The sequence below is a fragment of the Pygoscelis adeliae genome, unplaced genomic scaffold, assembly GCF_000699105.1.
Source record: "Pygoscelis adeliae isolate BGI_AS28 unplaced genomic scaffold, ASM69910v1 Scaffold175, whole genome shotgun sequence".
NCBI lineage: Eukaryota > Metazoa > Chordata > Aves > Sphenisciformes > Spheniscidae > Pygoscelis > Pygoscelis adeliae.
In genome coordinates, this window is record NW_008824941.1 from 638935 (window position 1) to 665684 (window position 26750).

At 36.9% G+C, this 26750-nt stretch overlaps 1 protein-coding gene across 2 annotated transcripts in view; it reads right to left on the reverse strand.

Annotated features, from left to right (window-relative positions):
- Positions 1 to 1055: 1055 nt before the first annotated feature.
- ZNF438 (zinc finger protein 438) overlaps positions 1056 to 26750 on the reverse strand; it is a 58997-nt gene continuing 33302 nt past the window's right edge. The window contains exons 2-5 of one of the 2 annotated variants that reach the window (XM_009325525.1): positions 21445 to 21501; positions 11482 to 11586; positions 4878 to 6741; positions 1056 to 3233 (exon numbers count right to left, since the gene is read on the reverse strand). In XM_009325525.1, coding sequence (XP_009323800.1) covers positions 2621 to 3233; positions 4878 to 6741; positions 11482 to 11586; positions 21445 to 21472 — 2610 coding nt within the window. In that variant the 5' untranslated portion in view covers positions 21473 to 21501 and the 3' untranslated portion in view covers positions 1056 to 2620. The remainder of the gene's footprint in view (positions 3234 to 4877; positions 6742 to 11481; positions 11587 to 21444; positions 21502 to 26750) is intronic. The other variant, XM_009325526.1, reaches the window with a different exon arrangement.

A 26750-nucleotide genomic window follows, 5' to 3' on the forward strand; every position in this document is an offset into this window, starting at 1 on the left:
GCTGAAAGCTGAGACCCCTTTACCCAATGTGGCCTGGACTAGAGAAAGGGAGAGAAGCACAAAAATACGATGAAAAGAATGTACAAGAAAATTTCCATTTAAAAAAAACACAACCCACTCCCTTGTCCCAAACCTCTTTCCTCCCATCATCATGGCAACTCCCCCCTCTTTTACACGAAATGAAAAGGGAATGACTCTTCTTGCCTGACGACCACCACTAAACAACTCGTCTACATCACTGGCTCTGATGCACCACCATTTTTAACAAATACTTTTTGAAAATATTTTTGAAGGACAACTCATTGGTGCTGCTACTGAACAGAAGGGACTCTGTGTCAGAGCTGCATTCATTTCAGCTCATTTTAAACTATACCAAGGAATGGGTGATATTGCAAGAAAGGTGATTTAATGTCCGTTCTAAATAATGAACACGATCAAACCTTTTTAATGTTCCCTCCCCCCCCCCAACTCTTAAAATGTGTGCTTTATGCTGGGAATGAACTTCCCTTTGATATATTGTAACTATGTGAAGGAGGGATTGTTCTCACATTTCTGTTTCAGAGAAAACACCAAGCTGTTTGATTTTGAAAGTTAAAGGATTAAGATGGGGGAAAAAGCGCTTCTAAATGCAAACACACTCTACTAAGTTAAATATAGCCTCAGTTTGATATGAAACACTGACTTTAAAATTAGCTATTCCTTTCCAAATACACCATATGTTCTCCTCCATCTACCCAGTGAAAATAAATATGAATATATTGTACGCATTAAAAGATGGGTGTGCCATACCCAAGAGTAAGAACAAGTAGTATTTTTGAAGTAGTTCAGCATACAAAAATAATATATGAAAGCAAAGAAAGAACCAGAAATATGTATTTATAGCAACAGATAGCAGGAAGGAAGTTTTGAAAATCCACAGGGATTCTTCCACCTTACCAGGCACCTGTACAGTCCTATGAGCATTTTCCTTTTGTCTTTTATTTTTCTTGGCTCCAGTCTTACAGTTCAACTCCAGGGCAAAGCACCATACAACAAGAAATCATATTCAAAACTATTAGCTCATCAAAACTGCCTTTACTGTTTAAAACCAAAACAAATACACAAAATATTGCAACATCTTCTGGAATCCCACTCAGAAAAACCAACGTTTTTAGATCTCTTCCCACGTTCTCATCACCACAATTTTTGCAAAACAGTGAGAAGCCACCCAGGACATTTTAGGAATGACTCCTTCATCGTTGCAATCCCTCAATCACAGTTTGACCACAAGAAGAAATGGATAGAGTAGTACTGCAGAGACAGTATTGGTGTATTTTTCAGTTTGCCCTCTGATGTGCTCTTAGTGATACAGTGACTTCTTATGCTGCCTCCATTATTGCTCCCAAAATAGTCCAGAGGTACATAAGGCTTTCAGTAACAGCAGTTTAAACACCAGTTTCAAACTAGATGCAATGGTTCAATGACCTTTTCATCAAAACTGAGCTCCAGAACTCCATCTCCTTACAGCCTGAACTGACTTGCCCCCTTGGAGATATGCTAAAATGGTCACTTACCGCGCCTGCTCTGTAGCAGGGGACACAGCATGACTATTCCTGCATTGCAGGCTGCTACATAGACTTAGAAGTGAAGGAACAATTCCCCTTTAAAGCCACAGACTGGGTCAACTGCAGAGGTACAAAAGCTATATACCAAGAGTGTTCAAGGCAGAGTGGTAACGGTGTTGGCAGCAGTAGTGCTGCTGTCACAGGAAGTGCAAGGAATATGCTAAAAGTTCACTGTGAAACATGCAGTCTATTGCAGAATGTCAAACTTCCTAGGAGCAACCAACTCAGATCACTATTTTAAAACAAACTTGTTTTTTTTCATAAAGCAGTCAAGCTTCGAGCGTTCCATCTTCGAGGTGGCAACTAACTTGTCTTCAACCCAAAGAGCTACAGGCAAAAAAATACATGTAGATCTTTTTCACTTTAAAAATCCAAAGACCCTTGCTGTTACCAGGACAGAATATAACACCTGAAAGACCTGCCAATAACAAACCTGTAAGCAATGAACATGGTTGAAGACATTGAAATCAAGAAATTGATTATAATCTATAATCTTAAATTATAGATTACAAAGCTCCTGAATGCTGGCTGCATGTATGCACATTCAAATGATTCAGAGAACTGCATGGAAATATATATTTACCATAAAATCTAGAAGCATAGTTGGGACTGAAATTACACTTCCAGTCTGGTTTGTCATTTCATTCAAGATTGAGATTACTTCATACAAATTGATTTATTTCTGTGTATACAGTATAATTTAACTTGAGAATCTTTTTCCTTGATGTTAACCATTAGTATTGAGTATTTGCTGCTGGTAAGTTCCTTAAGCATGAATTTTAAGTACGGTGTTTCAGAATCGGCTTGCATGTACCCATCTGGAATGAGAGTGGATAAATGCATTTTCTATTTAACAAAATAAAAGTTAGCATAACTTAAAAAAAACAACCCAACAAACCCAACAAACAAACCTCTGAAGTGACACATCTCTTGAGTTAGTTTAGCAACACAGCAAAAAACCATAAACAATTTGGTAAGGTAGTTAAATGTTTTTCATAGCATTGTAGAATTGAGCTTCAATATTCACCATTATTAGAAAGTTCAATAATTCCTTGTTTTGATAACAAACTGAAAATTGTCCATAAAGTGGAAGGGTCTTCACAGTTGTGATGACTCTGCCAATGATTACAAAGATCCTCCTTTCTTCCAAATAACTGTTTGCATAAAATGCAGTTATAGCCTGCTTTAGAACAAATTTCTATTTTTTTGTTTGGCGTACCAAAACCTACATTTTGCATCTCCTTGGCTACTTCACCGCTTCCTGACTGAGTTAGTCCACTTTTAGATAACATATCGACACTATTTTGATGGTGAAAGTATACCTGTCTTTTCAGTTTTGGAAAAGTATAAAACTCCTCTTCATAGGCACTGCATTTTGCTAAATGTCTTCTCTCATTGCGCTGTTTCCAGAAGTGGGTTGCATGTTTGATCAGTTCCCCCTTAGCTCCTCTATTTCCTTGCAAAACCCCTTCCTTTACTCTTCCCTGGATCTCTTCTCCATGAGAGCACAGTAAGTGAAACTTCATTTCACCAAAAGACTGTGCAATAAACTGGCATCGACCACATTTGATCTGTAATTTCACTTCTCCTGGGTTATGGAATAGGTCCTCAAAATTGCACTTACTTCCCCTGTTAAAAAAAGGAAATATGAACTATTTCAGTATTAGCCATGCACAGAACAGAGATGGCAATTTCTGTCCTTATAAGTTCCAAGAAGAGATGAAATTCATGAAACGTCCTTTTAATTAAAAACAGGCACTGTTGCTACAGTATCTAATTTATTTGGAACAAAAACAAAAGAGAAATAAAATAACAATAAGGCTGATTAGGAAACAACTAAAACCAAATGTTATTCAACGCTGTGGAGTTTAAGAATTGCCTCCAAAATTAGCCTTGGTAGAACTAATCTTTTAACAACAACTAACCTTTTATTAAAAGGTTAACAACATTTTTTTTAAGTACCTGATTTAGTGAGGTCAATCCAAATAATACTAGCTCTGTGTCAATAAAGTGAAAATGCGTATTAGGTGTAGCGTACTACTAAGAGAAACCAACTTGTTTACACTGAGTGATCTAAGGTCAGTTTAAGGCAAAACCACATGTCCCAGCTCCCACCCCAAGGTGAAAACAATGAAACTTCAAAGTTTCTTTTTTTTCCTAGAAGTTTGTAACACAGTTTCAGAAAGCTTAAATACCTAATTTACAATTGGACAGCCCCTCTCATGGGTTTAGCATAGCTCTGCAGTATAAAGGAAACAGACAAGACACAGAACTAGCAAGTCCCTGGTTTAAGTTAAACTAATCAGAAGAAGACCTCCACAGAAACCTTCTCACCCTGTCTACAAAAAGGACCATGTAATACTGTGTATTTATACGCATCAGACATATCACCCAACAAAATAGATAAATTAAATGATTCATTGTACAAAGGCTGGTAAGGCTGAAAGAAAAGTGCTGGTGTTTCTTAGGTTAAATACCTTAAAAATTTCTGATGCCCCAGAGGGCGGAGCTATGCAAAGCAAAATGTGTAAAATTGAACTGTAGTGTCGTAGTGAGGTGTCAAGTTGAAGCCCTGAGCTTATTAAAGTGTACTTCAATGAAAGTAAATGAAGAGTGGAACAAACAAAAAAGACAACATTTATATTGTGTCAAGAAATTTCATCTCAAAATCATAATGCAGAGATAAAAGAATGTTCTATCCATCTTAATATGGTAATAGTTAACTTTTCTACTTGGCTAAGTGATCGCAAGAGCAGCAGTAATCAACACGCAAGACGGATTAGCTCACAGCACTCCAGAGAAAGAAATGGGATAATGATATTTAATAGGGTAAACAAACTACAAGCTAATGCCGAAGTATGAATTGCTTTGCACTTATTGCAGTTGGTTCACTCACCTTCTGGGGAAAACCCAAAATGGGCAGAACACAGAAGACAGTGCAGATTAACAGAAAAAGTGTTAGCCGTGAGAAATCAACTGATCAAAATAGCTCCACTGGCAGTATATTGGGTAATACTAGAATATATGCAAAATTACTTTGGATATTCAAGTGTCAGTAATAATTTATATTCAATAAATCAGCTAAAATACACTGGATGATCTAATGGATTGACTAGATTCCTCAACAAAATATTTAAACCATTAGGAATCTCACTTTGGGGGAAACAAAAGATGAGGAAAAAGCAACAGTTTTCATAAGGGTGATGTTTACTAACTTCCACTGACAATCTGAAATCCCATTTTCATTAGCGTTTAATTAGTGTAAACACTCACCTCTCTGTTGCTTCTTCTGCTTCTTTTATATTCGTGTCTCTCTTCTTTAAAGCATCTTGCAGCTGTTGCTCGCTAGTAGAGGGCTCTGTGCTGATAACAACCCTGTGCACTTCTCTTAGGTGACCGAAATACACTTTTGCATGGCCAAAAACCTTAGCACAGAATTCACAACACACAAGTTTTTTGGGTTTGCCCTCGTTGTGATGAAGTTTCATATGCGTACTCAGGCTTCCAGAATGAATATACGCTTTACGGCAAATTCGACAGCTGTAAGGCCGTTTGTTTGTATGCGTGTTCATATGGTCCTGAAGATGGTGTTTAAACTGGAAGATATGGTTACAAACATGACATTTATGTGACGGCTTAGGTACGGTTGAACACGCATTTCTACTTAAATCACCTGATTTAGCTGATGTAGCATCACTATGCTTATAACTGAGATATTTGTTGGGAAGCGAACTATTTAAAAGAGTATCTTGGCCTAAATGGTCAGGAGATGGTGTCTCTACTATTGCTGCAGAAGTCAGTGGTGCAAAAGCCTGCACAACTACCACTGGTTTTGGTCTAATACTACGGTATTTTTTTACTGCCTCTGCTTTTTTGTCTTCAGGTGGCTGAAGATCAACTTTCGCTCTCTCTCTTCCTTCTCTAAACTTATTAATGATGCATTTCCTTCGCTTGGTCTGGAAAGTCAATAAATCATCTGGAGCTCTTCTTTTCCTGCCTCTTCTTTTAAAGGCTGCAGCGTTCAATTTTTTAAGACTGTCGACATCCACTTTATTGGATGGAGAGAAGGTATTTGCTCGAATGGTTTGTTTGGGGACTTGCGTAAATGATACAGCTAATCGCTTATCAGATGCTTTAGTAGGAACATGAAAGGTTTTCGCCAAAGCTGGTATCTTTTCACATTCAGATTTTAGTGAAGGACCAGATACATCCGTAACATTAGTATGCAGCTTAGATTTACAGAACACTGAATTTTTCATCCTTGAGTAAGGCAAAATAGGAAGTTTTCCTTTTGGTGCTGATGGAGTCATCTGTACTGTACTGCCAAAAACTGCTGGTGACAGGACAGCAACAGAATTTGCAGAATTTGTGGGTTTTTCCTTTAGTTTCTCAGACATTATGAATGACTTTCCTGTGGTTTCAGATGCTGTCTTCACAGAGCGTAGACTTTGTTTCATGGAATTAATTGTACTTGCCGGCTTGGATAAAGAGTCTTTAACTACAGATAGTCCAGAAACATTACCGTTAGCAATTTCAGTTTTGTTCACTAAAGGAGATCCAGATTCCACACAACTGCTTTTATTTACTAATGTGGCAACTGTAATTTCAGCTGAGTCACGGTCTGTTAGCATCACTTGCTCAGTTGAATCTGAACTAGAATGAATTTCGGCACAGTCTTCAGTTAAGGTAGTCATGGGGGAAGTCTGTGATGAGATCGATGCTTTGTTAGGAATCTTGTTATGTGTACCCAAAACAGAGACTTGTGCCGTTTTTTTGTCATTCAGCAATTTATTTCTTACAGATTGGTACCTAGGGATAGGCAGCTTTGGGTTTTCAGAAGGGGCCATGTTTGACTGCTGGACTTGCTGCGTTAGGGCAGGAGCAACATACGGCAAGGCCAACAGAGAGAAAGTTCCCTCATGACCAGCAACCTGCATGACAGCATAGTTTTGAGTTGGTACCACCAGTGGTTTAGAACCTGCAGCTGAAATTGGTGTATTTTGCTCAGGCAAAGATGACTGAAGACAAGAAACCACTCCAGATGTTAAAATTTTTGGTACCATTTTTGGAGCAATGGTCCGAAACTGACTCTTCTTCTGAAAACTTTGTATTATATCCGAAGGGGATTTGTGTTTATCTGTAATAACAACAACATAACAAAGACATAATATAATATATAGTATTTCTTTTTAAAAAATTACTGTATCAAAAATAAAACTGCTTACAAAGGATACTATTACACACAAACTTATTAAAAACATTTAGGTATTTAAATGACCACTAAATTAAGTTTAGAATTGCAAAAGTTTCATGGACAAAACAAAAACACTCCCTGAAGCAATGTGCTTGAATATAGATATGAAAAAAAACCCAACAACCCTGTTGATCTAATCTTAAATGGATGTTTCATTCTAGGTTGGAAACTACATGGCATTTCAGAACAAATGCACTTATAAGCCTCTTCTGCCCTGGAAAAGCTGCACTAACATGCTGGCAATATTCAGCTGGAAGAACAAATGGACACGATTTAAACTCCATGATGCAGAACTTTTCTGAGCACCTGCTCTGATCATATCTCTCAACCACAGTCATGCTATCTTTCAGAGTTTCTGTAACATTTAAAATTTGTGGGTTTTATGAGATACAGACCAAAGCCCACCTGATGAAGTCTTAAAAAAATTACTGCTATAAAACATGCAAATAATGTGTAATAAAATCAAAGAGGACTTGAGAGAAGATGTACCATTGTTAAATACCCAATCACACACGTTGTTTCTGTGCCTGTAATGCACAATAGAACTACTGTAGTAAGTTATTAAAATATTTTCTTGAAAGATGCAATTTATCAAGGTTATATCACAGTTCCTTCCTGTTTCTACTTGTGTTGGTAAATGTCACAAACATTTTTAGTAAAGAAGAACGTGAGGATAATTAAGTAAAACAAATAAAACGAAAAAGGTAAAATGTGCAAGATATAATCTGCATTGAGCAGCAGATATATGTTGACCTTTCAGACACTCCATAAAAAAGGAGTTGATATATAGTTAATTTACCACTACCATTTCAAATAACAGCCTCATTACCCACTCCCAAATTCAACTACTGATGCTTTCAGTTCTCAAAAACTGGGATAGGTTTCCTGAAAAAAAAAATTCTCAACAATCTCAACCACTGAAAATTCAACTACAAAGATCCCAAGCAGAAAGGCAATTTGCGAAGGCAACAATGTAAGAAAAATTCATTTTGAGAGAGGAATCACATTTGAATAGAATATGTAAAAGTATATGCTGGGACCTTGAAATACTGCAGTAAGGTAATTCCATAGGGAAGTTGCCATTCCTTACCATTTTAAAGCCTTCATAACGAATGCATTTATACATGGTTATGGACTTAAAGAGGTAACTGTGAATTACTACCAACACTGGAAACTCCAGCAAGTTTATCTTGATCCTGGATGTTCTTCTCAGACATCACACACTTTGCAACACGCACTGTAAGCTGCAGAGCTATCATATTTCATGACCAGAACTCCTGGGCAGATACAGATGCATACTCACGGTATGCACATATGCAGTAAATCCACTGCCTTCAGGACGTGCTAGATTCACTGAGCAATCACATATAAACTGTACAATTCAGACATAGTAGGTCTGATGCTTCTCAAAACTCTTTGACCTATAGCAGGTTCATAAAGTAGTAATTATGTAGGGCATAAACCTTTGATCCTTTTATTGCCATCTACAGCATCAAGCCCCAAGTCTGTTATGCACCTTCTTGATCCTCCAATTGAGTGAAACTACTGGACACCACCATAACTTTCTTTCTGCTCAATGTCTGTAGAGATGTCCAGAATGTCTAGATATTCTGTGCAGATTGGACTACTGTACATATGGAAATCCTGCACAAATATAAAAAAGAGATCCCTATACACAGGGTAAGTCCAGGCCTACAGAGTTTGTGCAACCTGGAAAAAGCAGAAACATGGTATTTTTAAAATTCTGTTAAAAAACCCTACAGCCCTTTTTATTCTCCAAAAGCTAGGAGCATGTACCATTTCCTACTAAGAACTTCCATTTTTGCCAATCTACAATCACTAAACACATAGAGACCTTGATCTTTTCAACTGCTAAGATTGCTAATAATACTCAGATTATTTTTTGTTTCCTGTGGGGTATCTTCTTGTCGCTGCTTTTGAGGAAACACTTTTAAGAGCTTCTGAGAACTACAATGAAATGATGTAAAGTATTGTAATCATTAACCAAACTAGCCCTGAACTTCAGTGCTAGTTACAGGCCAAATAGTGCAGCTTAAATACAACAGATGACAGAACAAGTATATTTTTCTTTTAGGGGACAGAGTCTGCTTATTTTTCAGATTATGCTTGCCATATACTGACATTAAAGACTTTTTCCACATCACCAGTTATTCAGCTTGCCACAATATTCAACACGAAGTAATTTCCATTCTCTCTCACATTTGGCTTGTACCTCTCCCTTTTTATTTCAGCATCTCATTCATTGATTTGCATAAACTTTTTAGGAAAGCCAGCACTTCAGCAGACTGCTACCTGTGCTACTTTACACTCCAAGTTACAAGGCACCCGCTCTCCAACCAACGGTAGCAAATAACGTGAGTTCAGGAAAAGACGGAAGTTTTGCTGTGGACATGCCACCTCTACAAAAGTGCAGAAAAGGCAGCCAAAGCACCAAAAAAGAAAGGTTAATTTAAGGTTAGGAGGAAATATTTGTAGAAATAATGCATGACACTAGCTTTAAAAATACGCACATGGTTCTCAAATACATTGACTTGCCTACTGCAAAATTAGGCAGCAAAATCACTTTTCTTTAAAGAAAGTCTCTCCACGTATTTTCTCAGCATTCCACAAGAAAGTATCATTCTAGAAGCCAAGACTTTCATGAATATCAACTACAAAATGCTCTTTGAAACAAGGTCCATTTAGATCAATATTCTTATGCAGTTAACACAATACTAAGCGTTGATATAACTGTTTGAGAAGGGATTTTTATACAAATGCTTTTTCCAACTAGCATAATTTTATCATAAATACGTCTTCCAGGCAAGCTATGTTTGGTATCAGCCTTTGGTACAACTTTTTCTTTTTTTTTTTCAAGTTTACATTAGACAGTTTAGTGCAGAAATATTAATTGCAGTGCCTCTGGTAAGCAAAGGATACTCAACTCTGTATTTCCCTCTCATCCAACACAGCTGCTGTAGTTAAGCAGCTTAGCCAGTGTCTAAATATAGAGGTGGGCTAGATGCAGACTAGCTGTCTGATGATCCTTCAGACTCGGTTAAGATTTTGCTTGTGGACTGGGAAAGCTAATTGGAAGAACTGGTGGAAGACTATTTAGCATCTTGGATCAGGAAAAAGCAACCAGTCAATTCACAGACCGGAGGTCCTACTGACCCCATCCAGAGTGTGCACGTATCATCAGTGACCAAAATTATTTTTTCAATTTATACTTGGCGAAAAGTTTCAACAATTTCCTTTGCACACAGTGATGGCTACAGTAATTCATGTCTTTGCCACCCTGACACTGAAGGACTTGAATATGCTCTGGCTGTCTTGGCTACCAGAAGGCCACTTGGAAACTTAATATGCATCTTTCAGGGACATTCCACTTCTATTCCACACCTGCTTCCAAATTATTTCTGTCTGATTCAAAGGACTCATTTTTACTTGTCAGTTGTGACCTGAGGAAAAGCCTTCACGCCTACACAAACCCATGAAGTCTTGCAGTTAAATTCCCTAAAGGGGAATTTTCAGTTAAGGGAGGCTCTGCAATGGCATTTTTGAGGACAGCCCTTGGTTTTAGACAACATTCTTTCTACAAGTCAGTCTACAGGTCCTTCACTGGAAGGCAACAATTTTTATACTTTCTCTAAAATTTTCATTAAGAATAAAGGAAATGAATGAAAACATTAAATCTAATATCTGAATGACGGGAAGCTTATTTTTAACTGCTGTGTTCTCAGTCTTTCAAATAGGCATGGAGTTGGGGCAACAGGCAGACACTTTTAAATAATTAAGCACAAGGTTAAATCAAATGCAATTCAATCCATTTATTTTAAAAGTCTCTGTTAAAAGATTAATGGTTACCATGCTAGTACCTGCAAGTATCAAATCACTCAAACTTGCAGGATGTCATAAGCTTTCATCCCTTCTAAATAACCTTAAAATTGTATAGGACTGGACAGTAATACACCAATAAAAAAATCAATGATGCATCAAAGTCTCTGATATAGCCATGCTGGGAAGAGTTCTCTGGAGGAAAGAAAGTCTTCCACGGGGCTGCTGTTCATTCATGGTTCCCCTTCCTTCCTAAGTCATTCAAGTCTGGTCTACTCCAGTCTGTTCTGCCTTCTTTTTGTACCTCCTTCAGTTCGTTCTCTATGTAAAGCATGTAACATTGGTGAACTCAGACACTGTAGAAAGCATCAGAAGAAATTTAATTTTCCCCACTAATCTGGTCTATTTTGAACATTAAAATAAACCACCAAAATGCCAGAAACCACTGTGTAATAGTGTTAACTTTTTAAATAATCCTTGTAGGACCACCTCACTCGTGTAGGTATGTATTTAATTTGTGTATGACTGGACAAGTGACAGAAAATAACACAAAAAAAGGGTCATCTTGTTTTGAAGGGAAAGGCAGAACACAGATGAAAAAGACTCATTAAATACTTCACTAAATGCACGTTTACGTTGCTGAGTCTTTTGCTGACTTTGAAAGGAAGAATAACTGTTCTATAGGAAAGAAAAAAATGCACAACTTTCTAACAGACAATACTAGATTTATTTCTGTCAATGATAGTTAATCATTCATTTTGCCAAATCTCCATACACACTAAATACCTGTGGATACTGTCTTTCCAGCACAAATTTCTTGGTTTTGCTGACCCAGCATACTTTGTTGGACACAATGTTTCTCTGCAGGATTAGCATGCAAAAAACCACCACCTGCAAAAGTGCTTCAGTCAGTTATAAATAGATCCCAGGACAAAAAAACCCCAAACAACCCCCAAACCCAACAAAACCCAGAAAAAGACAACATAAAATGACAATATAAAACATTAACTTCCAGTTAATGCATTAAGAAAGCTACTGCTTCTTGCTCTTTGCTATTTTTCTCTCCTCAAAAGATGTTTTAAAATCTAATATATTACATGCCAAATGCAAGGTGATAGCTTAATAATTGAGTAAAGCTGGTTAACGTGGTAAACAGATGGGATGCTTTAGCTTCAGTGTCATGGCAAACAGTCAACAGCACCAAAACAAAAAGCTCAGAAAAATGAAGGTTCAGTAGCTCTAGTGAGGCTTTTAAATACGGGGGCTAAATTCTATGCTGATTTACACTTTCCCTAATCTCACGTAAATCAATGGAACTGCAGATATTCTAGAAAATAAGAATTTGGCCGTCTATGTTCAAAACTAGTTTTGCCACACACCTATACGAAGTAAGGTTTGTAATAAAGCCTACAAATCAGGAGTCCCCAACTCTATACATTATAACAATTAATTTGCAGTTGTTTCTATCTTTGCCTAATAACAACAGTGTCATTCCACTGTTTGGGTGTAATGTTCTGTTCTGGGTATTTGCTTCAGATAATTTTCTAAAATTAATTTCAACAGAAAATGCCAGCCATCCCCAGGTATGTCTGCATTTAAAAAAAAATAATAATCTAGTAACATATCTATGCATTAGACGAAGACCTTGATATTTGACACAGCAATGTCTCCTTTGTCTGTGAAAAGCTGCCCGTATTTGGCAAAGTTGTAAGCTCTTGGCATGTGTTCAACAGATCCTTCAAGCAGCTAAGTTTTCCAATGATTACATTCTATTGAACGTGCTCCCGCTTCAGGCTGGGCTGGATTTTTCCTAAAACTATAGCTTTAGGTCCAACACCCAAGTTGGAACAAGGAGATGGCCTCTCCTTACCTCTTAACTGCTGAGCTGACAGTATGGAAGAGAAACTAGGATATATACAGGGCAAGCAGGAAAAGGACAAGAGAACTAGAAATGAGACTTAGAAAGTGTCTAGGCCAAAGAGTCAGAGTGGGATATGGGAATTAAATGCAGACTTAAGGTAATGAACATTACTATTACATGTGATTTGGAAAGGAGAAGCATTTAAGCCACAGGGATAACCTCATATCTTGCATATTCTTACCTTTTTGGTACCTGATTTTTTTAAAAGTAATATAATTATGTCTACATAGGAGTCCTTTTGTGCAATTTAAAATAGATTAGAAAAATAAACAATATAATGAAGCATTCTAATGCACGATTGGAAAATTACAGTACATCATTCACACAAACACTAAGATACAGAATGTACAAACACACTTAGAAAATGTGTTCTGGTATACCACAGGAGGAACACGAACAAAATATTTTGTTGAAATTCTAAAAGGGAATATTACACCTCTTTAAAGCTATATACAATTAATTGTGACTTGAGCATTAATGTGATTTGCTAGTAGAGCACTAAGCATTTTATCATTTAGAAAGGTGGTCTTTGCTCTAAAGTTTGTGCAAGTTTATTATCTTAAGAGATTAGGATTATAGTGCATTTCAAGAAATTCTGTGAGCAGTGGGATATTTCCTGGATTCCTTAAACAGTCTCCAAAAGACTCTTCTTAGCAGAAGACAGCATTACAACAACAAAGTTACACAATAAAAATGTTTTTTTGACATTAACTGGACTCCATTAAAGCAGACGTTCAACCTTAAAATTTCTAGCAACATTTTTCAGTGTGGGAATAAGTTAAAATCATTTTTGGCATAAACAGTCATTTTGGAGAGATAACTCATACAGTAATCCAAGATCATGGGTACATAGTTCATATTCAGGGAAGTTCTTCAGTTTCCTGTCTAATTCAGTCTTTTTTCCCCTAAAACATCCTTATTGCACTATCAACCATATATTGATATATGCCAAAATTTATACAGATCTACTTTTCAGAAAATTAGTATCTAACATAACTTACGCAAAAAAAAAAAAAAGATGGAGAAAAAATATTCATAATCTCTACTGTTAGGTAACTCCACTTTCTCAATTTCCAGAATTGCTTTCTTCTGTTTTTTGAAATTATACATAGGAGTTGCTTCATTATCATGCTGTCACCTATCTGGACTTCTGTAAGGCCTCTGACACGGTCCCCCACAACATCCTTCTCTCTAAACTGGAGAGACATGGATTTGATGGGTGGACGATTCAGTGGATAAGGAATAGGCTGGAGGTCGCATCCAGAGTAGTGGTCAATGGCTTAATGTCCAGATGGAGGTCAGTGATGAGGGGTGTCCCGCAGGGGTCCATACTGGGACCAGTACTGTTTAATACCTTCATCAATGACATAGACAGCAGGATTGAGTGCACCCTCAGCAAATTTGCCGACGACACCAAGTTGAGTGGTGCGGCTGACATGCCAGAGGGACAGGATGCCATCCAGAGGGACCTGGACAAGCTGGAGAAGTGAGCCCATGTGAACCTCATGAGGTTCAACAAGGCCAGGTGCAAGGTACCCTCAGTATCAATACAGGCTGGGGGATAAAGGGATTGAGAGCAGCCCTGCCAAGAAGGCCTTGGTGGTACGGGTAGATGAAAAGCTGGACATGAGCCGGCAATGTGCGCTCACAGCCCAGAAGGCCAACCATATCCTGAGCTGCATGAAAAGCAGCATGGCCAGCAGGTCGAGGGAGGTGATTCTGCCCCTCTTACTCCACTCTGGTGAGACCCCACCTGGGGCACTGCGTCCAGCTCTGGAGCCCTCAGCACAGGAAAGACATGGGCCTGTTGGAGCAGGTCCAGAAGAGGGCCACGAAAATCATCAGAGGGATGGAACACCTCTCCTATGAGGAAAGGCTGAGAGAGTTGGGGTTTTTCAGCCTGGAGAAGAGAAGGCTTTGGGGAGACCTTATTGCAGCCTATCAGTACTTCAAGGGGGCTTATAAAAAAGATGGGGACAAACTTTTTAGCAGGGCCTGTTGTGATAGGACAAGGGGGAATGATTTTAAACTAAAAGAGGGCAGATTTAGACTAGATATAAGGAAGAAATTTTTTTACGCTGAGAGTGGTGAAACACCGAACAGGTTGCCCAGAGAGGTGGTGGATGCCCCATCCCTGAAGTGTTCAACGTCGGGCTGGACAGGGCTCTGAGCAACCTGATCTAGTTGAAGATGTCCCTGCTCAACTACAGGAGGGTTGGACTAGATGACCTTCAAAGGTCCCTTCCAACACAAACCATTCTATGATTCCATTTAAGGTTTCTTTCTGCAATTAAGGCTTCTTTCTGCCAATACAATCTCGCCAGCATCTTGGCTCTAGTATCTCTGTCTTCAGAGAAAAGTGTAACATAAAACAATACCCATGCAAAAGCAGATCTGTTAAACAAAAGTTAACACATCAAGAAATCAATGCATCTAGATACTATATTATCAGCATCAGCAACAATAATAATCTAAGACATCATTTTGAATTTCTCATAGATTTAGATTTCACGTTATCTCTGTATTGTCCCAACACAAGTAACTTCTAAAATATCTATGAAATCCTATTTCTGTAGGGAATAACAAGTGGCCAACCGCTTTGAGGTAACCCTTTTGGGCTGTAATATCAAATGTATTAGCCACATGTGGGTAAATCAATATTCAGAAACAACATTTTATACAAAATGTGGGCAATGCAAGGCTTAACACGACCTCCTATAAAAAAAGCCATTTCTGTGCTACTGTATAAAGGAAGAAAGTCTTGGAAGTCTTCCCTAAAAGTTAGAACATATATACATAAGAGATTTTTAAACACTCCTTTGCAATGAATTTAAAATACATTTATTAGCAGATCTGCATGTTCTCTTAACACCTCTCATGCAGTGTTTGTGAACTCTAAAAGCTTTCCATTTTTTTGAAGGCACAGTCTTTAAAGTTATAAGCTACTCATTTCATATTAAGGTTAACATAATTACTAGGTTTTAAGCAGATCAAAATATTTTCATATCAAGAAATGAAAAATTATGTAAAGAGAGCTAGACATAAAGCATCTGTAATTATTAATAACTTTTTCTACCTTTACAGCTGAAGAAATCACACACAGATTTTCCTCATTATGGCAATACGAGAACTTGGGAATAAGGTTTACACAGATAAATCTACGGGCTCAAGATGGTGCCTGGCCTCTGCAACCACACAAATGACTATTAAAGATGAAAACACTGGTTCTTCTCTGCTTAAGCATGGAACTTCTGTCTGAGAGAGACTGTTAGATACATCATAAAAGACAGCATGTTTCAGCTTCTATATGCCTCTACTAGTTTCAGCAGCCAACCACGTCAAACTTCAAGTGTGCATTATCTAGAAACCGTACTGCTCTGACAGGACTTAGTTGAGTAGAAAGGAAATTATTTTGGTAGCTTTGCAAATCCAGTAGTTTATCTTTGTTGGTTTTGCCCAGTCATTCTGTTCCACAGAGGATACCATCCCTGGAGATTTGCAAAGCAAGGCTTCAGTGACGCAGCCACTTGGGGGAACTAATTGTTCAGAAAATAGCTGAAGGGAGGTGATGCAAGCACTGATCATAAACTCATAACTCATAAACCTTCAATGGCATTGCGAATATGAATTAGGTACTTTGGAGGATGGGGACAAACAGAAGATTCAAAAGAAAAGACTGTCATCGGATGTTTAAAAATTATTTTCTGGGAGAACTGCCAGTTGAAATTTCTTTCAGCGAGCTTCAAGAAAGATATGGACCTAAACAGTAATTCATTCACTATAAAGTCGGTGTCAATGTGAAGTCCTTTTTAAAAGCACTATCAAGTTCACATCAACCTGGACAAAATCTTGATATGCCTAATGTAAGTGGTAATTAATAGACTTATTTTTTCCTTAAGTGCAGGAAACAATAATGACCAGGTCTGCTACAAAAACAAAGGCAGAATTCTTCAGAAACTGCAGCACAAAAAGGTCAAGTAGAACCATTTTATGAATAAATCATGAAATATTTTCTGACTAGACTCTTGCTCCCCTTTCAAACAAGCTGAGAATAGAATCTATCTTTGTCTTACTGAGAGTTCAACCCTCCTCCCTTCCCTCCATGGGAAAGAAAACACGTACGTCTGATTGCAGTAAGGAAATTATGCCTCTTACTTCCAAAATTTAATTTTTGCAAATACTGCTGTGCAAATAGAGAGCACAACAGAACAGTAAAATTGTTATTCCTTTTATAGAGTATCACTTTTTTTGTGACGTCCAGAGCACCTCCTTCTGAACAGAGCCTGTATGCAAGAGGAAAGAAACAATTAATTCACCACTTTGGCTCAACAGAGCAAGTATCTTTTACTTGAGGCATTAAAAGCATCTGTATGGCGACTTCTGTACTGCAAACCTCGGAAAGTGCTCCCTCATTAAGGGTGAACGGAGGATCAGAAAACTGTCAGACTTGGCCTATTTTGTGTCTTTCTGTACGAACTGTACACAGGGTTTATCATTCCCCAAAGAAATGGCCAGAACACACTGCTAAACTTAGATGATAGTTGGAGAGTATTTTCTGAGGGATTTTGTAAATAGCTCATTTCTTTTGAAAATTACCTAAGTGATCTAACTTTTGAATGGGGAATCTCTACCCAGGATTTTTGTTTGCTCTGTCTCCCCTTTTCTTTCTTCATGACCCAAATTTCTTTAGAAAAAGACTCTACAGCTCTGGCTGAGATATACAAAACATTGCCACCTGTAGTCAATTCCACTAAGGATAAAACAAAAATAAAGATTAGAGGATCTCCACAATACTTCAAATAGATATGTATATTTTTTCAAAGACAGACACAGCCCTGAAAGCACAGGAAAACTAAAACATCTTCAGAAAGACTATGGCCCTGGCTAGGAAGACATTAGTTTTCAGAGCATATAAAATTATCACTTGCTGTTGAACCTGAACATAGCTAGGGATTTCTGGCAGTAGGATGTAGCAAAAAATAATTTAAATTACAGTATCTGTATGCTTTTTCCCCCTGTACATAATTACAATTATTTGCAATGCTTATTGACATTGCTAAGCTTGTCTATATTGGCCACTGTATGGTTTAAAGGCACCAACGGTTGTCACAAGCAGGTACTGGATGGGCTGTAAAGGAATTGATTGAAGACACTACTGGTAAGTGATAATATATTAGCAAACACTTGTAATGGGTGCCAGCATACGAGGGAATGAAAACAGGAATGCAGTCAACAGGAATACAGGCCAAAGATGATACCCTTAACTTGCCGTGTGCCGAAATATCAGTACATTCCTAATTAAATTCACATGTATCTGGCATGTGCCAGCAGACAAAGGAGTCCCTTGGTGCAGAGTCCAGCAGGGGGAGTCGGGCGCCCATCACCGCTGCCTCCGGCCACCGCCAGAGCCGGGCAAGCCTTGCTGCGGCTGGGAAGGCCACACCGGGGGACTTTCTGTTCCTTCTTCTAAGTGCCAGATCAGTTTGGATCTGTGACTCATGTCGACTACTCTACAGTAATTTTCAAACAACAGAAATGCTACCCTACTTGTCTAATAATTTCGTAATGCTAAATACAGCTTCTATTAAAAAAATCCCCTAAGTCATGAAATCTTTTACAGCACCGCACACAACCTCTGAACAACTTCATGATGAGTTATGTTATTATTTCAAAATATTCTACCTTTGCAAACTTTTCAGTCAATTCAATGTTTTGTATAAATTTGAGAACATCTTGAAGCAAAGCAGCTGAGCCTTCCTGTTGAAAGTAATTACTTCTATTAAGCTATTTAGTATCTTCTGTAACTGCAGTACAATTTTTGTGCAAGAGATTTTTAAATAAAAAACAAACCATTACTGATTTTGTGTTAATCTAGTTAATGTCCCAAATAACACGTCCATGTTACTAAAAACATCAGTATTTACAACAGATGTTCTTCTTTTGGTAGACATCTGAAAACGAAGCACTGTTACCAACATATTTTCCCATCCCAAGCAATACCCCGAAATCTTTGTCAAACTTCCCTGCTTTCATCATCGCTCAGCTCATCACACAAACCATCTGCATAAATAAAGATGTAAGCATCTGCTTTACGGCAAATGGTCTCAGGGGCAGATGTTTTTATCCTTGCATTCATGTCACTGGCTTGGATACATTATTTGAACAGATGTACACAATCTGAAAGTGTCATGTCCCACAGTGAAATGTCTCCAACTGCTTTCTATCAAAGTACATAAATGCTATTTGCACCTGCATTTATGTTAATGATATAAAGGCAGCAGGGGTTCCAGCAAAGTGAGAGCTGATGCTAAGGAACACATTTGCATGGCTAATTGAAGTTTGAGATCTCCCAGCACCAAATGACCATACTAACATGGATACAAAATGTACTAAACTATACAATGACTTTGTAAAAAACTATGTTTTTTTTTTTTTAATTAAAATAAACATACCCAAGACAAAAAAGCATTAAATAAATTCCTAGATAAACCAGGACAACCTTATATTTTGCACAATAATTGTATAAGATACACTATTTTTTCATGTTAGAGTCATTTAACAAAAATGTTTTATAAATCTGACAGTGCCAATCATCCAAAGGTATTTCAGTTCTCTAAGGCACACTGGTATTTTATGTCATTATGGAGCACTATAAAAAACCCAGCACTTGCTCAACAGCAAATATTCACATGAGTGTGAATGACAGAATATGATGCTTCCATGATAATTTCATAATTCCTAGGAAAAATTAAAATCTTAGAAGTTAAGTATTTATCATTATTCAGAAAAGTGCATCTGTTTGAATATGGATTTACAATCGCTTGTTATATAAATGATAATCACCTTTCTTATATTTTAAATTGAGAAAAATACAGACGCCCTGAAGGAGCATGTATCAAATTACAGAACTTCTGCTATTACATGACAAATGGTAGCAGTGAAGGGTTTATGTTGTCACTCAAAGAACTTGCACTAACCATTACTTCCACACTCAACTGAAAAATAACAAGCACTTTCAAAGTATAGAAAGACTGACAAAAATGCTATACTGAAAGTAACTGATGGGTAGGTTCTACTTCCAATACCATTTATTTTCAAACCTCTTATTTGTAAGAAATGTACCAATGTTACAGTTGTACATAAATCATTATAAATTGCTAATAGCCTCAACATTTTCTAAATGCCATAACACATTTAAGAAACAAAAGTAATCTTACTTCCAAAAAAGAGTGATAGTAAAAGGATACAAAAAAATATACTGACTAGTATATTTGTAGAATATCATGATTTCACACTGATACAGCTCTTGATCAGGATCTGGTTATGATTCTAACATGAACCCTCACTTCCGAAGTTTACAACACGGCTCTTATAATTCACTCTGGGTGTAAGCTGATAACAGGATACTGACTGGAATGGATTTTTGTTTAGGGAAAAAAAAATAGTCTTCAAAAAAATCTCAAAAAACAAATTATTCATCTGTTTCAAGTTTACAAACAGCTCCACAGTCTATATTCTCCTCCCGTTATTCAGAAATGGCTTTAACAAAGATAACACGTTCAGTTTGACTACAACAGTGGTCAAATTCCTGTTATTTAAAGGAAAAATTAAACTAAGGCTTTTAAGTATTAGAATTAACTATTTCAGTCAAAAGCATACAGATGTAGAGCACGCTGCAGGGTGGATAGCTTTACACAACAGCAAGTACTGTCTCCCTTGAAAGAACAGTCCCATTAGACACAGAACACATCAACTAAGATCAATTTGCATGACATCCTCCTGGAATAGCTTCCTCAGAATTATTACAGTATCATAAAAATACTCAGTCTTCAAAAAACAGTTTATATACTGTCATATAAACTTATATGACAGTAAAAGCTCAAGGCTTCAAGTTAAGTAATATATAGTGCTTTTCTTAATTAACTTAAGTACCAACAATGGAAACTTAACTGACAACCTGCAATGGTTCTGAAAGGTCCGTTAGAGCTTATGTCACGTCCATCAAACATTCACTCACATTTAAGAAGTATCATTAAAAATGACATTCGAGTTAAAAATTGTATCTAAACATTAGCATTGTGACACAGATCAAAAGGTAAAGGAACGCAGGGGAGTTGGACTAGATGACCTTTAAAGGTCCCTTCCAACCCAAACTGTTCTGTGATTCTATGATTAAAGTTACAGCTGCACACTTAGAGGCTTGGGAATACACAGTTGCAGCACAAATACCCTTACTAATAATGGAGGGAAAAATTCAAGACGCTAACCCTACTGAAAACTAAATCAACAAAAGATGACTTCTGAAGAGACAAAACATAGAAGAAATATATATAACACAAAAAATGATAGTAAGGATAGGAATGTGCAGAAAAGGCACTTAAAATCTAAAAATCTAAGTTTATATTTATAAAGTATTTATTTTCTTGTTTGTGCTAGTCTTGTAGCGTAACTTGCAAATAGATTTGACCCTCAATTACATGGGGGTCAAATATGATAATGATTTTCAAATATATGAGGATAAAAAAATTGTAATAACCCTGAACACTTAATTCTGCTGAATCAAACAAGAAGCAGATTTATATATTTCAAGTTTTAACTATAGGTGGTAATAGTAATTAGCAATGTCCTACAGAAGAAAACAATCTTAGCTATTGCGATTGTTTAAAGTGATAAATGTTGCAGTATAATGGCTTCTTTTTTTTAACCATATTAGGGTAGAATAGTATATACGAGTTATACAGTGATTTATTAATGATGATGATATTTCTTCCACATATTGAATCAGAAGCATCTAATTTCTCAAAAAAAGTATAGAAAGTATACTATACCTGCAGAAAGTGTTAAAGGATTCTGCATTATGCCCTTTAATAGTTATGACAACGTTCCTGGAAAGAAGAAATAAAGATATTTAGAAGTTCTGATAATTTTTCATAAACTAAAAAAAAAAGACAATGGCAATAGTTTTCCAAAATTATATTTCAGAATGGATCCTAGTATGCCCATACCTCATGCAAAACACCACCAGAGTTTTAAACCAAGTGTTTCTCTGGATCACACATACCCTTATATGCACTCTCCATATTTCAACACTGGGTACAACTAACTTAGGCTTCTCCTAATTGAAAACACCCATTAGAGCCAGAAAAGAGGACACGTCATGAATTCCAATGTGACAATGCATTCTGAAGAATCACAGACAGTGTAGGGTTAAGCAATCATTTTCCTTCAAACATCTGACTGCATGGATCCCACATAACTGACTGACAAGCAGAATCTTCCATGGATGCTACAATGAAGGTATTAGCTTGCATTTGTGAAGCAAACATTACACTGTCACCTCTCCTGAATTTGACATTGGTACTTATTGCAAAATTTGATGGATAATGTTTAACATAAAATAGCATTACATCAAGTGGCCGCCCAGTAACTTGACAGTTGGCTGTTTCTTTCCAGTGCAGTGTATTGCGTAAGCTTTGGTCAAGTGTGATTCAACGGTCAAGTAAGAGAGACATAGTATAATGTAACAACAATATAAAATTGTGTTATTATCCACTTAGATTTTGTCATAAAATGGTCTAGCTTTTGGAATGGCTACATAATAGTTTGGTTCAGCTGAACACCACTAACGTTAAAAGTCACATAGGGTATAAAACTCTTGGTCTCCTAATGCAGTTGGAGGCTTTGGGAAGGTAACAGACAAGTCCATTGACTGACACAGATGGAACTCCAACTACTTGGGGGTTTACTTGGATCTAGGCTTTCATACCAGTGCATATATATAACATTTCCCATGAGCAGAGCCAGCTGTGTGGATGTGGAATTTGCTTACTTTACTGGCCAATTTAACAGCCGGTAGAATCTTACATAAAGAACAGTCCAGACATGCACTCAAGAGCCTCCTTCTAAGCACATGAAGTACCAAAAGATTGGTTTTGGATAAATACAAAAATAGTTAGGACAAATTCTGATGCAATTACCAAACACAAAAATGAGTCTTGAATATGTTTCTTTACTATCGTGCAACTGACTCTCAAAAAGCAATGGAGAGGTTCCAGGAAGGAGATGGTTCTGTAGGCAGCAGTAAAGTATAGAAGGGAAGTATAGAAGGGAGGTATAAAAGAGGCAAAACCAATTCCATTTCCAGGAAGTTCAATACCAAAGCATAAAAGAAAAGTGAGTGTGGCTGCTGTGAGGAGACCTCTCACACAGCAAACAGGTGAGGCTCTTTGGTACCTTTATCTTCTGTGCTTAGCCATATGTAATAAGAAGCTCTTGTATGTCAACCAGCACAGGCTGACATCGGCATAGGTTTGTCGGTGCATATCAGCAGATCCCAGGCTGCCTCAAAGAGCCTCTGTCCGTGGTACTTAAGCAGTCAACCTCTGATCTGTCAGACCCAGTACACAAATATATGTCGGCTCATCTAAATGTAGTTTCACATCGTGGTAACATATAGACAACTCCCTCTTAACCTACAAGAATGGCACAGACCACACTGATGTAATTTTGGAATGGTAAAACACTTATAGGAACCAGCGTGGACTTTCAAGTTGTCGAACCACAGTGTACGACATCCTTCTTGAGGGCCGTATTGCTCAACATGATCTTTTTATAGAACCAAAGTCCGAAGTTTTTCTTCCACTTTAGGATTTCTGACACTTGAAAACATACTGAAGTAGTCACAGCAACACATATTCTTGTAAAAACCAATGTAAGAAATTATGTTCAAATGAAGGTTCTGAAAATTATTATTCTGAAGTCACATTTTAATACGTTTTCATGGTCCCCCCCAGTTGTAGGGAGCATTAAATCATTTAAGAGGGTGCCCCACTTATGGTTACTAGTTCCTCTTAGAATTATAGCAGGCAAACCAGACTTCAGGATACAGATCAACAATTCTTAGAATACCATGTGGAAATACAAGCTCCACATCTTCTTCCAAGCATTCACAAACCCTAACGCTAGGACAGAAAGTTGGACCATACAAATCCAAACATTTTGTACAGGCATCCGATTTGAATTCAACCCTAACTGCAGTAAGATAATGGTCTTGATCTAGAAAATCCAGTGCTTATTTGACAGACTAGTACATTGATCAGCTACTGACAATAATAAAAAAAAAAAGTAGTTTCTCAAATTAACTTTTCATCTTCCAGCCATTCATGAATAATTTTGTTACTGTTTTTATACCAAAGAACCTTTCACTGCCCTTTATTTTTGCAGATGTTTAATCAAGTAACCTTCCTTATTGGAAAAACTGAACAGCTCAAGATTTTGAAGTCACGGCAAGATTCTTCTTATCATCTCTTCATATTTTTCTATCCATTGTTATATGTATGACTGTATTAAAGCATGTTTTCTTTGAATACACAGTTTACAAAGCAAACCACATAACTTTGTGTGACTGTCCTGTCTGCATTTTACACTATTTTCAATTTATCAGCAGTGATACTGACTTTTTGATCACTGCCTAGTGCTAGCCTCGGAACCAGTCCCACCACAACTTTACTACAAGTATAATGATTCACATTCCTTTTTCATTGACACTTTCTGACATCTTTCAGCCAGGTTGTAACTTTTTTAACAGATACTTAATATCTACATACATTTGATGCATGTCCTAAACATTAACTGCAGTCTTATCAAAAAGTTCTGAAATTTTGGATCAATGCATAGTACAGAAGTTGAAGGATATAAAATCTATACACCTACCTATACCTGCCCTCAGTGGAAATTTTTTTTTTCATCTGACTATAAATCTGCCTTGGCATGACTACTTCCCATAAAAAACATGTTGATGTTTAAAAAAGAGACAACCTTACAAATAAAATTATTAACTAAATTTTGTAACTGTTTCATACTCTTACATCCAGAACAAATTTTAGGTTGGACACCACTAATAATTCAAGATGTCCCGTTGTTTTTATTGAATACTGAAGGAGGAAAACATTCTTACAGTCTTCCTTGGTTATATTTGAGTCCCATACTGGTTCTTTCCAAATAGAGAAGATAATATTGATTATATCTATCTGGCATTATCATCAATTTTTCTGCACCTAAGAGACTATCCCAATAATAAAACTTCTAAAATTTTACATAATCTTAAAATCTGTTTGCTCAGTTTGTAACTCTACCATAGGACAATAAATAAAATAATTCAAGTCGCAGTACTCCAGAACTCAAATTATTTCTCTTGAAATCTGCTCAGAGATGAAAAGAAATCTATTACAAGAATTTCAAGTGAAGTGGAGTTGAAGTTGGACAGAATTAAAATCTATCTTAATGCCACAAAATAAGCTCTATCATGCCTATACTACTCCTTATGTTACCACAAAATGAAAGGATAAATGAATTTTCAACCAGAAGCAGCAAAAATATCAAATAAACTGGGAAAAAACCTACACTGTAAATTGGTCTTTAACAACCAAAGGAAGCAGAGCTTACACACGTAATAATTTAAAAGCAATTTTCACAGAAAGATACTCACAGGTCTTTTATATGAAATTGGTGTCCTGATAGACAGACTGAATCTGAGTATCAGGTGAACCCAATTAACCTAATTTGATGCTTGTCCATACTAAGACATTTATTTTAGATGTTACACAAAATCCTTTAGGATACTACACAGAAAACGATAAATAGGCTGTAAAGGTTATGACATTAATTTTACTGTCATTCTCATGCTTTAAGCAGGCATCAAAACTAAAAATCTCATCTTCTGGGAAGGAAGAACTATCTGAAAGTAATTATAGTACTTATTATCACAACAGTATTAAACTAAACCACTATGACCCTAACTGAATTTATTTTTGGTACCTTTTGTTAAAAGAACAAAGCTTCTCAATGATCACTGTACCTTCTAATGCAGTGAACATTAGTTCAGGTACTGGAAGAAAGCATTAAATCAAATCTTGTAATTTCATATTAAGCTTAATTATGAATTTTAATTTAAAACTAGGCATGTAAAGAAGTGTTAGTTAAATATTATTACATAATTTCATTTCAAAAGGAAAACATTCAGCTAAAAAGAAAAATTAAATACTTAGTACAGTTTAGACAAGTTGTTCTCCTAACAGCAGCCCACGGAATGTCCATTTATATTTCAAAAGCAATTTTCTTCACTTCATTTTTCACACCTGTTCTTTCACATCCTGTGTCGTCTTGTAAACGACAGTGCCATGCAACCATTATTTTCCAAAATTTAGAAACTTTTCAACTGAAACCAAGTTCCCCAAAAAGCATGAATGAATCGTATCAGCATAACTTCCAGGAAAGTTAGCAAAATCCATTGGTATTTATTTCAAGTCAGACTTGGAATAAAAGATTAAAACATTGAAGCTATGTAAAAACACTAAGGAAGGTAAAAATGACAGACAGAAAGATTGACTAGTGTAACACAAAAAAGCATTTGTTCAAGCAAGTATATTTGCCAAAAGCCTGCAGTGCTTGGCTACTTTATAAAATCAAGCACAAGGCATCAAGCCAGTTTGTTTAAAAAATAAAAAACCCTCCAAAACCCCAAACCCCAATAACCAAGCAATAGCTGATTTGCATTTCTGAAAACCTGCAAAAATATTCTGCATTTCGCTATCCAAATCTCAGTCGCAGAAGTCCGATTTACTCTTATTCAAAATTTTCTATTTTAAATCATATTTTCACACTAGGATTTCATCCTGCATCAGCAGATCCTCATCCTCCTATTCTATATCCAAAGAAATATGCACATAGTCACAAACAACAGCTTTCTTACAAGAGAAATTACACACTGCTTATGCTTCCATACTTAGGTAATTAATCAGGGAGAAATGTGTGTCCGTGGCAGAATTCCTTTGGCTGAGCCCATTAGGTGACTTCAGCAGACAGCCAAAAAGACACAGAAGCCTCATTGCAACTGGTCACTTTACCCGGTACAAACCCAGCAGAACCTAAAACGCAGGCTATTTTTAAATTTTTGGTCATCCTATGAGACAGACCACTCCAAGCACACTTCCTGAACTTCAAGCCTTACATGCACTGAATGCCACAGTGGTAATCCTGGACAAAAATTCTTCCCTTCATCCTCTGTTAGGTGATGTATAGAATGGTTGGCTGGCATGCCTACACGATGCCCATCTGTCAGAGTGGAACTGTGCCT